The sequence below is a fragment of the Pezoporus wallicus genome, unplaced genomic scaffold, assembly GCF_028554395.1.
Source record: "Pezoporus wallicus isolate ANWC-B61680 ecotype Strahan unplaced genomic scaffold, APGP_CSIRO_Pwel_v1 contig_1035, whole genome shotgun sequence".
In the NCBI taxonomy this organism is placed as follows: Eukaryota; Metazoa; Chordata; class Aves; order Psittaciformes; family Psittacidae; genus Pezoporus; species Pezoporus wallicus.
In genome coordinates, this window is record NW_026636811.1 from 87,071 (window position 1) to 100,045 (window position 12,975).

A 12,975-nucleotide genomic window follows, 5' to 3' on the forward strand; every position below is an offset into this window, starting at 1 on the left:
CCAGAATGCAAGAACATGGAAAGAAGCTTCTAAAACAAAGGGGGGAATGGCCTAAATTTGGAAATATTGCAGATCTTTTTAGATTTGTTCTCTTCTGGATACACGTGGGGAAAGAGAGGTTGCATACTGAAGGTTGTCTGAGCATGTTAGAGTTTCCAGAGAAGTGGTACTCAAATGAAAACCTGCCAATTCAAGTCCTGAAGAACTTAGTGGAACAGCCAGAGCCTTCACTGTATAGAGTTTTAATGACCATTTAGAGCAATATGGTATCAGTTAGAAACTGTATAAATAGCTGGTGAAAATCAAGAATAATCTTTCTGGAGGAGCTCATGATCCTGCTTTGGAAGCACCCTGGTTGATTTTAAGTTATAACCAGTAGTTATTCCCGACTGGGGGAAAAGGAAAATGGTAATATCTTCTATCTGCTGCTGTGGCCCAGTTACCTACTGCTGTTATAGACATGTAATGGAGTCATTAATGGGGCAGCCTGTGGATCAATTACAATAATTTATATACCAAATGCAGCACAGGTTTTTCCTGTACAGGATGTCATAAAACTAGCATTTAAGAGATGTAATCAGATATGCTAATGTCTTCAGAGCATCTTCCTGAAATTATCCTTCGCTTTTTTATCATTTTGGGGCCTTCCTTCTGCAGTCAATGTCTTCATTATTGGCACTGCTTTCTGTAGTCTAACAAATAAGTCCATGTGTGAGAGAAAGGACATGTATAATTTTTAACATTAGATAGTCTTCGAGAAATGAACTTAGATAAGTGTGACATAGCTGATCAGCTTCTACAGTCCTGGTGTTGTAATGAGGGAGATTAGTAGTATAGTACAAACTACTACTTAGTAGTAATAGAGTTCAAGCTTTAGCTGCTTGTAGCTGAACTTCTTACGTACAGGACCAGTACTGGTGATGTGCCAACAAAGCAGCTTGGGAACATACACTTACTTTATTTTGGGCCAAATCAACCAAATGAGCTTACTCCACTAATTGAATTATTTATGCCAAGTCGCCTCAATTTGCATGGCACTAAAGAGAGACTTTTACAAAGAACATGTGAAGTCTCACTACCTCCCAGACTTATAGGAGGCAGCAAAAAGCGACAGTTTGGGTGGTGGAATGAAGCCTGTTCTGCAGAGAATCAGTGCTGGGAAGGAAGTACTCTCTCTCCTCTCTGGCCTCCCTATTCCTCACATTTGCAGCAATTAATGCCTCAATTCTCTTGCAGGTCAGCTGGCCTCATTTGACTTTGTTCTGGTTCATAGGTTTCTGATGTGGCCTGTTGCTACATGCAGTAATTTTTATTGTCTCAGATCTGTTATTACAGGGATACCTGACTTCTGCCCAGTTTGTACTGAATGAAAGGTAGCTGATGCTGCCACTAATTTCAGACAGGTCTGCAGATCAAAGATGTACCAGCACCTTTTCCATTAGTAGCATCCAGTGATAGATGAACTTCATGTGTCATTGACTGGCTTCCAAATCACTCATTTGTAGTATGTTATAAGTGAAGTAATGATGCTCATAACTCTTCTCGTATTATCCCTAATGGCCAATCAGAGTACAGTGTGGCAGGCAGTGGGCACTGCCCTACCCTCTGCTCACACCGTGACTGTCACTCAGAGCTGGGTAAGTAGCACCGAGTGCTGCTGCTGCCACTCGATGCTCCTGCCTGGCTGCTGAGTGAGCATCATACAAATTGTACAGCATCATACAAATGACTATGTCAGAAAACACGAGACATTTAGCAAAAAGGTAAGTAGCAGTGCACAGCATTTTCCATTTGGCTTAGAGCAGTTCTGATCTTGCTGTTGAAAGCAGGAGAGAATCTGCAGCCCTCTGAAGCATGACTAATCAGTTTGCTGAAATGCTTAGCACTCTTTAGCTTAAAGTATTTCTTCCCTGTTGTTAACAGCAACAAATGATGATTTGTAGCATTTATGTAAGTAAGGTGTGTGTTCTGGTCTTAAACTCTTTGCTTGGGAGCTACATCAAATGTCAGGATTCCATGGAGCAGGATGGAAGGGTGCTGCTGGGGGTGGCACTGTGTTAACTTTTATTCCAGAAAAGATGCCAAGTAATTAATACATCTTATTTGTGCTTTGAGAATCATAACAAAGATGTTTTTCTTTGTCATCTTTCTATTTCAAAGGGATATTTTGGAAAGGTTTATTTGTCTTGAATGGGGTAATTCTCCTGCGTTGACAAGAAACAAACAAACAGAAAAAATAGGTAAAATGTTACTAGTCTAAATATATTAAACCAGACAAGACTATATTTTATATAGTCTTAAATATGCTGATTGCTTCAGGGGCACAGGTTTTAAAAAGGGCAGATCAGAATCGTAATTCATATTGGCAGAGTTTTAGTTATTATAGTAAGTAAGGCTCAGAATAGTTACGGGGACACTATATTGCATGTTGTATGAGATGAATGCCAAGACTTGGTTAATCAATGTCTGCAAAACACTTGGTGGAAGTATTGGGCACAGAAGGATTCACAGTGTATGTGAAGCGTGATGACAACAGCCACTGTGAACAATGTCATATAATGTTTCCCTTGAATTTGTAATCCTGTTTTTCATATCTATAATTATGCTCTCTTTTTCTTTGCAGTCATTATTAAAAACAAACCCAAGCTGCTGCTGCAGTCAGTGGTTATTGCTGATGCTATCTGTCTGTTCTGTGCACCTCTGTCTTTTCCGTAAGATGATACCAGGACTTTGCTTTCTGTTTTTCCTTTCAGCAGGCAGTGTGCTGTGCCATTTTTAAAGGAACTAGCACAGTTTCTAAGTCACAAGACAGGTCACATTAGTTATTGCTGTTTGGAGTCAGGAACATGGTGAGGATTTGTTTTATGTTGGGGGAGTTTTCTTTGTACAGACTTGTATACAACATGTTAGTGGAGTATAGTTCTTTGATCATTAGATGCAGATGCAGTGTCCTAACATTGGCCAGGTGACCTTAACTTTGTTAGTGCAAGGCCTTATTGTTTCATCTGTGAATTTTTTTGTCCAGCAGTTCTGACGGTGATGAACTTGGGCCAAAATTATTCAGCTGGTCTGTATTATCTTGTTGCCAGTAACCCAAAGACCAGCTGAGAACCCTTGTGATGGGTCAGGCTGACATCTGAATGTTGTAAGGGAGAAAAGTACAGCCAGAGTAAGCTGCTGAGAATCTTCTGACTTTGAGATGCAGCAGCAGCGGGGGGGGGTTGTGAGTGCAGTAGCATTTCATACAGATGATGTTCCCAGGAGCAGGCACAATGTGGATTTCAACCCACCTGCATGTGTTCAGTTGTCTACTGGTCAGGAACCACGCTGAACATGAGCTGAACTAAAGCAGGTGTTCCAGCAGCAGTCAATAGAATAATCTGCTGCAGTTTGGCAATGTCTCATCCTTAAAGTGACAGCGTGATCATAATGTCACTAAGCCTGTAGTCTCTTGTCAGCTCTATATACACTCAGATGTGCGTTGTCACCCGGTGCTTCTGTGTTCCTGTTACCTGAGCTCATCAGATTGCCATGCTCCCACATGGTAACTTCTGCATGTCCAGGTTGTTATTTACCTTACGTGCAGTTTATTTTGTTTTCAGGAAACACAGAACTTGAAGAGCCTTCCACATGTCACAGGGTAAGAGCATAGTTAAAGAAAATCACCTACCAACATAATGGAAGTCACTTTCATCTTTTGCAATTATTGGAAATGGAATAGCAGGTTATACATGACAATAAGGCTAGAACTGCAGAAAGGGGGTTCAAATGTAGCAGCAATGCACCAGTAGATGTGCTGAGTTTATTCTGTTTTCTTCTGGCAGGTCATCCACATCAGACCTCAATGTGGCATTGCGTGAGTGTATGGCAGCTCTGGATTTGTTTCTTAACAACAAGTTCTCGGATGCTTTGGCTTCTTTACAAGCAAAGTAAGTTGATTACTTTTATTAGTTTTCCTCCATTCAGTTTTATTTGCTTCACCGTCTCTGAGGAGAACTGCCTAGACAGCTAGTTCTGTGTTAATAGTTGATAAGACTGCATGGTTTTGTTCTAGAAGCAAGTTAATATGTTAAGTTTTGGGGAAGACTGAAGTGCTTTACACTTGGGTAAGTAAAGAGATTGATCAAAGGTAACTACAGAAAGCACAGAATTGATGTCCAGAGAAGTAGCTCCTCAGCTGTAGCACAGTATGTGGGGTTCTTGCTCCTGGAAGAATAAAAACCATGGTTTAACACTTTATTTTTGTTTCCCTCCTCTTTTACCCATATTTTTCTGCATGCTGTGAAAAATTTGAGAACCTACAGTCTAAATGAGCAATTGTCCAGGAATTGCCAGGTTTCAGACACATTACTTTAGGTATGAATTCTTGGTTTATTGTCTTTTTAATAACCACTTGCAGAAACTTTCTCACAGCTTATTTGCAATTCAGTATTGTGGCCATGCACTGTCTCCTAATTACATTGCAGCCCAACATGTAATGAGTGGCCCAGCCGCAAGCAGTGAGCGAGGTAATAAAATAGCTTCTAAAAAGTTGTTGCATCTTTACAATGTCTGTGAATTTTCCTACCCTGTCCTGAAGTTACCTGTGCTCTTGGCTTGGTGAAGTCTGTGGTTAAATCACATTCTTTCCCCTCAATTTGCTCCATTTAGTTTTGAGCCATCAGCAGATTTACATCAGGCCTTTTTTCAGGCCACTGGAATGTGAAATAAGTAAAATTCGTAGGTAACACAGTAGTGTGTGTTTGATATGCATCTGCAGTAACGATAGTAAATACTACATACCTGCTTTGTTGCGGTATCAGCCTCAGTCTTTGATGCCAGAATCTGTAGCTTAACCATGAAAGTACACTCTGTGAAAGACATTCATGACAAATTGTAGGCTCAGATGTATGGTTTTATTCACAGCAGTGTTGTTTTGTGTTTATATATCATCAGAAGTTATAATAAAAATGGTAAGAAGAATAACTGTGTGTTCATTAAATTCTGACAGTAAGGCCCCTGTGCCCATCTGGAAATGCTTACTCAGTGCTTAGCATAAAATAGGGAGATATTTTATTGAAGGGGGTTTTCAAAACACTGCAAAAGCTAGCAAGGCTGTAGGGTTCTTTTTCTGTAAATCCATTTCTCTTCTGTTGCATATGGGTTTTATTCAGCTTTTGTTGGGCTCTGCGGAACATATTTCATGAGCTGATCCTCTGGTTTTGTACCTGATCGTATTCCACAGTGCAAAACCATTTTGAAACTGATTTTTCATGTTATTCCTGTTGCCTTTGGCAGTGAAGAAAATAGACTTGCCATCTTTGCAAGTGTAATGCAGGAACAGGATGCTAAATTTCCCCACAGATGATATCCATTATGGTCATACTCCATCTCATTAGGGAATGACAAGAGCTGTAGAGTGGGCACATGTGGTAATACTGAGGATTTTCTTTAGGAGTCATCAGTTCCTCACTGTTGCCTTTTAGCATGCTGAGATTTGAAATTGGTTTTCACAGTCCATAAACATACTATCTTTGTTTAAAGAAATACTTTTCAGTTTTTACATGCTTGTAAAGGATCTCGTATCACAGATTTTGCAGCTTTGCCACTTACGTTGTAGGACATACTCTGCTCTGTATTACATTATTGCAGATTCGCTAAATTACTCACATTTGGCTTCCACAATAAGTGTATTTGCAACTGATTTGTACCATGTGTAACTGAGAGCAGATTTGGCAATGTTTGAGAATTAAAATTGGAAGATCTTTCCTAGCAGCTTAGAAATAAATATCTGAGGATGATGTCTAGACTAGTGTTGAGGTAAAGCTCTTTTTTTCCTGTTAGAAAAGCAAATCCGTCATAAAGAAGAGATCTAATTTCATAAAGAATTCATGTGGTCTTTTTGCTTCATGTTGCATAACTTTTCTTGTTTCCTCTTCTACCTTTCAGCTTTCAGAGTCAGGTTTCTTTGTAATCATTAACAATCATTGTAAAATATGATTAAATTATCTTGTGGTTTCTGCAGCAAGTTTAATTAAATTCACCTTTCATATAGAGTAGTCATACTAAGTTGAAGAACTGTTAAGAGTTAAATTCAGTCACCAAACGCAGCGGTGATTTTCAATATGTAACCTGTTAACTGTGACAATGAGTAGCACTGAAACTGTCTAGTCACTGGAGTGGGGAAAAAATATCATCTTCCTTCTCAACCCTGAGATACAGTAAATCAATTAAAAGCTGACTAGGTTTTAGCCCTCATGTAATTGCAAACAGATAATCATAAATCAAAGAGTTGGTCCTGGTGAGATGTCCCTTTCACTTCCCCAGAATAAATGTTTAATATTTTAATATTTATCCTGAAGGCAAGCATGACATAATCACCTGATTTTGTCATGCTTTGACATGCCAAGTGGTTTGACATCAGCATCATAGTTCGCTGATGTCAGTTCACTTGGGAGAATGGTATATAGAAAAGACAAATTCATTACACGGAGTGATCATTGAGGGAGCTGTGACACATCTGTATTGCTGCTTGCAATACTGTAAGAACAGTTTGAGAACAATTCATTCCAGGCAGTTGACTTTATTCTGAAAATAGTCTTCAAAAAGCTTTTAGTGTTGTCTGGTGGTATGTTAGTTCTAAAATGACTGTGTTTGAAAGGTAAATTCAGTGCTTTGATGTGGGAGTATCTCGGGTGGATCTGCTAGTTACTTGTGAAACCCTTACTGGAGTAGTGTAGTTCTGTGGTACCTATTTACTATCACTGGAATTTTTAATATAAGCCAGATTTACAATATTAAATGTTATCTTGTATATTCTGATCTGTAAAAAGTTTAAAGAGGTTACTAAGGAATGGGAGCCTTTTGTAATGACTGTTTCCATGGTGTGGTGAAATGTTTTTGCCCTTGTAGAACAAAAGCAAGCATGAGGGTGGAGGAGCTTTCTCTGAGAACTGATCTGGCAAAGATATTGTGTGACTGTCAAACTAAGAGTAGTGAAAGAGCAAGAGGAATTACACGGAGGCAGAGTGAGGCTCTAGACAGTGTTTGGATAAAGGTGGTGCACAGCTCTGCAGAAAGGTTGAGTTAGCTATTTATTGTAAAGAATGTCAAGAACATGAAGAAGGCCATTATTTCTAGGGCTTTTTTTCCTCTTTTTATGCCTGGAGTCTACAAGAAGACAACTTTTATAGCCACTGTAAAGAAATACATTACTGCCAATACCTGACCTTGTTGGTTTCACCTCCTAGATCATAGAATCATAGAATAGTTTGAGTTGGAAAGCACCTTAAGACCATCCAGTTCCAACCCCCCTGCCATGTGAGGGACACCTCACACTAAACCATCTCACCCAAGGCTTCGTCCAGCCTGGCTTTGAGCACCGCCAGGGATGGACCATTCACAACCTCCCTGGGCAACCCATTCCAGTGCCTCACCACCCTCACAGTAAAGAATTTCTTCCTTATATGCAATCTAAACTTCCCCTGTTTAAGTTTTAACCCATTACCCCTTGTCCTATCACTACAGTCCCTAATGAAGAGTCCCTCCCCAGCATCCCTATAGGCCGCCTTCAGATACTGGAAGGCTGCTCTGAGGTCTCCATGCAGCCTTCTCTTCTCCAGGCTGAACAGCCCCAACTTTCTCAGCCTAATGGAAGAACTTACTAGATTCCAAATCTTGGAGAATGGCTTAGATCACAAAGGCTCAGGGGTTCTCTTGTTTTTCTTTCTGTGGAAGCCCATGCGGTCGGTCTAGCATGTTGTTTGGGCGTTGGGTGGACCTTCTGATCAAAGATGAGGAAAGCCTTCAGGCCTTCTGTGATCACATTCTCTTGGTGCAGTTTCAGTTTAGGTCTCGGTTTCTTACTCATGGATACACTGAACAGACTTGGCTGATCTGTAGAGGGCCTTTCTCACACTGTGCTGTTGGATTTGTTTTACTTGTTTGAGGCATCTTGATGCTAAATCAGGGCATGGATTTGAACGTGGGGTTTCCATAACCTTTCCTGCCTGCTGGATTCCTGTGAAAGCATCCACAAAAAGGTTTTGGGCACCGTGTTTTCACAAAAAATACCAGCCCCTGAGTTAACGACCGGAGGTCAACCCAAGCCAAGCTTTTTGGTTTCCGTACTTCAGCCGGAGGGGACTGCTGTCACTGTCCTCGCTTAGGTCCTTGTTTTCAAGCAGGAATAGAAGTGTTATCCAGCAGCTCTCAAGAAGGGATAGTACTACAAGATCATGATTGCACATAGTTGGAGAACAGGCATGTGGCATAACTCCCTAAGTGCCTAAAGATATTAGTTATAATCCTCTTACTCAGCCATGTGATACCAACTACTGGGATAAGTCATTAATCACAATATTAGTTTTATTTATGTCATAAAGACTTGTTAACTCCAGTAATGTCCTGGGAAAAGGGCTGCTGAGGAATCAAAGAAGAAATAAAAAAGCTATCAAGTTTCATTCTGTATCCATCTGTATAAAATGCAGGCCTTAAAACTCAGGGCAGTATGCCAGGATGGAATTGGCAATTTTAATTGTATAGTTAGTATAAATAGCATAGATAACTCTTTTATATTTGGTTGTATTACTACTTGCATCCCAGCCCCTGAAAAAAATAAATAGTACATTTGAGTGTTTATAAATACCAGTTGACTAATGATAAACATTATTATTATATCCTGTAAATACTAGAGGCAAAATAGATGAAACCATCGATTAGAGCAGGGGTGATTTGGTATCAAAAGCAAAGTACTGGGGAGGGAAATCCTTCCTCTCCCTGTGTATGTGAAAAGCACCAATTTTCCTTTTAGTGCAGTGAATTTAATATTTATCTGCTTTGATTTTGAAAGCAAATTTCTACCATTTTGAAAGAGAACTATTTTAGTGCCTTCCCTGTGCTTTGAATTTGAACCTTGGGAAGGGTTTTATTTTAATAAGTATGAGATGAAGTGTGTTTCTCTGCACCTTCTGAGGGTGATGAGTAATCAAATGAACAGGAGCACTTCATCAGGCTGGCATTTTATAGTATGTTCGTTTTTTTTTGTCTGCTTTACATTATCATTCTGCTGAAAGAATCATGGTCTAGAAGGCCAGGACAGAGTTGTTCTGACTCCACTGGATTTTTCTTCTTGAAAGAAAAAGGTAATGAAGTGTCTCGGTACTAGAAACAAACACCAGAAGTATACCTATTGAGAATAGGTGTGCTGAGGGGCGAGATGCTGTTGAAAGGATATCCTTGTGTGACTGCAAGTATTTTTGAATGTTTCCTGCTATGTAAATGGGGATCTAGCTGGTCCATTCTAAAATGATTGAAATGGCAATTGTTGCTCTTCAGCAGTATTTGTCTAAGTCGTGCTATTTGTCAGGGGTGGATTAGCAAGGTCTACAGAGAGTTTCTGAGGCAGGAATTCATCTGAACTTGCCCTTCAACATATTTCCCAAGTTGTCTTTATTGGACCTCTTCACCTGAAGGTATTTTGATTCATTGGCAGAGGATTATACTAAACGTAGGTACTGTCTGAATGCTGTAAATGTGTGCAATATATAAATGCTTCTTCCTGCCAGAGGAAGGAAGACGGCATCTTCCTGCCTGTAGGAGTTAATTGTTTTTCTTGCACTAATGCCAGAGTTTTTGGCTTTCTGCAGAAGAGGCACCGTCTGAAATCCCACAGGATAATATTTCAGTTGAATGGATTGGGGTGGAAGGTTGGCGGAAGGGGAGCAGAGAAAAAAGCTATAACGTCTGACGTGGATTGGAATGCTTCTGGTGGGAAGAGCTGTTTGAAGATTCTATTATGGCTGTGGTTATAGTATTGTGTTACTTATCTCCTTTAGTCTGTCCTGGGTAAACACCCCAAATTAGAAGAAGAATATCTGAATTTCTGCCACATGTTCTCATATTGATTAGATACTCCATTAAAAAACCAAACCCCACATAATTCTGTCGTCCCTGAATGGCTCAGCCATGTGGTTAATTCCTGTGCTTTTGTATATTAAATACCTATCCTCTGCTCAGAACTGGAACATTTTAGCACAGTTACTGAAACAGGAGCTGTAGGCATGGTTTCCTGGACAAATCTCGATCTCCTTGATTATTTTGCTTGTCCTTTGTATTTGATTCCTAGTTTATTTAAACCTTGTTCCCATGAGGCTGATACACTTCTGGTATTGGATTTATATTTCTTTTTTAAAAGTAATAATGTCATCAAATCAGCTATGACTTGCATCTTGTGTTTTCTTTCAGAACTAAAGAGAGTATGTATCATGCACTGACTTACGCCACCATACTGGAAATGCAAGCAATGATGACATTTGATCCTCAGGACATACTGAATGCAGGAAACACAATGAAGGAAGCTCAGGCTACTTGCCAAAAGTAAGCATGGAGCAATTCAGTCAATAAATGTGCCCTTCATGGGAAAGTTTTGAAAGAGATACAGGTTAAAAAAGGACACGTTCTATAGAAATCGTGGAAAACTGAAGTTGGAAGGGACATCAGGAGTACCTCTAGTCCAGCTGCCTGTTCAAAGGAGGGTCAGTTATGAGGTCACACCACATAACTTTGGCTTTTCAGCAGTCTGGTCTTGAAAACTTCAGTTTACTGCAATATTTCTTGTCAGTTAGGTTTTTGTTCTATCAGGAGCCCTGATTCTCCAGTGTCTGGAGGTTATTTACCGTTTACAGACACTGCAAAGTCTTCCCATTTGGTGATAGTAGTACTGTAGGTAGCTGTGTGTGAGTGAGCTGTGCTTCCACTTCTGTACACACATGAGCACATATAAAAGAAATCCAAAAGCCCCCTTGTCCCCTTTCTTCATCAAGACAGATTTCCACACATGAAGGGTGAAAGACAGATCCTGGGACCATGTTGGCTATGCTCTGTACGGAATGTGATGAAGTTTGTGTATATGGTAAGATGGCAGAGGGTTGAGCACTGGAGGTGTGTTAGTGACTCTCTGGGTGGCCAGCTGAAAGATACTGTACTCTGTTGTTGATGCTTTGTGTTCTTCACAATGACCAAATTGCCTTTTCTGCAGATTTAGGAAGAAATCTACAGTAGCTGATTCTATCAACAACCTTGTGCATAGACAAAGCCTTGAACACTTCACTGAAGGTAACATTGTCTCTAACGTGTTACTCCGTTACTCCTTTTACTTTTTACTCCTTCCCCCCCCTTTTTCTCTTTTCTTTCTTTAATTTGAATTGTGTAGTATTGTTCACCCAAATGGCTGATTTGGGAGTTGCTGTGTTGCCATATCCAAAATCACTAACTGATTTTGTTGATTGCTGCCTTGGCATTTCCAAAAATGAGGAACCTAGAAAGAACTAATGAAATGCCTACAAAGGTTCTAGATCCAGGAATTCCTGGAAAACACCAGAGGAATTCCTGCAAAGGTTCTGTAACTGTGTGTTGTTTCTGCTTGGAAACTACTGTTCCAGTAATCTAGGACTGAAAAACACTGCAGCAAATTTGGAAAGGTTTTTGCTCAGTTTGAGCTTTGTGATGTTCTTCCTGTATTAATGGGCTAAGTGGTTTTTCATGACTTTTTATGGGATTGATTTCTTTTCTTTCCCCCTCTGTGTGACACTAGAGGAAATCCATGCAGAAATTTGCTATGCTGAATGTTTACTTCAGAGAGCAGCACTCACATTCCTCCAGGTATGGATTCCTGCATGGCTCTTTGGGGGGGAAAAGCACCATACACGTTTCTTAAAATGAAGGACATGGTAGAAGACCATAATTTGACCTAATGGTGTAAGACTCTTTTAACAGGATTAAATCTTGTGATGAGATAGTAGAATGCTTTTGTTAAACAGTGCTGCCTGTCTTTGAGAGAAGGGGAGCTCTACCTCTTCTTTGAATTTTATCTATCTAAACAAATGAAGCTTGATTTGTTTGCTGGTTCAACATTAGCAGTACTTACTTGGGCTCAGGTTTGCAACTGAAACTGTTAATCATAGTTGAAGTAACTGATTTTTCTTCTTGATGTGACTGTACTTGCTATATGACAGTGGGATCTCTTCATCTGTGCAAAAGGGACAATAAAAGTCACATTCACAAAGGGCTTCTGCTACTTGGCTCGAAGATGCTGATAGAGAATGAAATCCAGGTGGTGATTTTATAGTGTTTGGGAACTGCCAGATGGGCTCTGACTGAGGTCACCTATAAACCATGTAACCTTTTTCAGTGACCTGTCATGCCCCTCCTCTAGAAACTATTGCTTCATAGCAAAACCAGTAATCAGAGTAGCTTCTCCTGAAGACTTTTAGGGTGCTGATGATGGTGACTTCATGGTAAGATGCAGGACTTTGAAATGGCCACGGTGTAGCTCTCTATTTCCATATTCCTTTGGTTTGAGTAGCCTTTAGCACTGGGGACAGTTTGCGACAGCTGTGGAAGCAAGGTTTTTCAGAACTCGTTGTGTCTGTAAGAAAGGAGTGTTTTAATTCAGTGTCTCTTGGTTTTAAGCACTGTTTTAGCAGATATCTGCTTTTAAAAGTGTTCATAGATACATGAGAGATTTGAGAGTAAGAAAATGATTTCTTGTCCTCTTCTGCGCAAAGAATGTCTGTTCGCTTCCTCTTCTGTGTTTAATGTTTCATGAACAGGTTTTAAGAATTAAACAGAGGCACTTGGTTCCAACAGCTGTTGCAGTGGGTTAGGCGTGATGCTTAACAAAAATGACCAAATCCAGTTGAAAACACAGAAAAATTAGTCTCAGGATTTTTCAAGGGCTGGACTATTCTCATGTCAGTTATCTCTGTTGTTGGTATAATGAGTATTCTGAATTTAAGCATTTGAGAGCCATCTTGTTTCCTCTTTCAATTTGCCATTCAAACGAAAATATAACTGAATCTTTAATTATGGTTAGGTATGCAGTACAGCCCCCCTCCCCCCCCCAGTTGCTAATTAAAAACTGATTTTTACTTGTGATTGGGATTCACATGTGTGGGGATGTATCCTCAGGAATTATATGTTCATTTATGGTGCATA

At 39.9% G+C, this 12,975-nt stretch overlaps 1 protein-coding gene across 3 annotated transcripts in view; it reads left to right on the top strand.

Moving 5' to 3' along the window:
• Window positions 1–12,975, top strand: part of TTC39A (tetratricopeptide repeat domain 39A) — a 45,230-nt gene that overhangs the window by 7,762 nt on the left and 24,493 nt on the right. For 2 of the 3 annotated variants that reach the window (XM_057401769.1, XM_057401771.1), the window contains exons 1-5: window positions 1,644–1,763; window positions 3,825–3,929; window positions 10,225–10,356; window positions 11,018–11,094; window positions 11,573–11,640. In XM_057401769.1, coding sequence (XP_057257752.1) covers window positions 1,726–1,763; window positions 3,825–3,929; window positions 10,225–10,356; window positions 11,018–11,094; window positions 11,573–11,640 — 420 coding nt within the window. In that variant the 5' untranslated portion in view covers window positions 1,644–1,725. Of the gene's footprint in view, window positions 1–1,643; window positions 1,764–3,824; window positions 3,930–10,224; window positions 10,357–11,017; window positions 11,095–11,572; window positions 11,641–12,975 lie in introns of those variants that run through there. The other variant, XM_057401770.1, reaches the window with a different exon arrangement.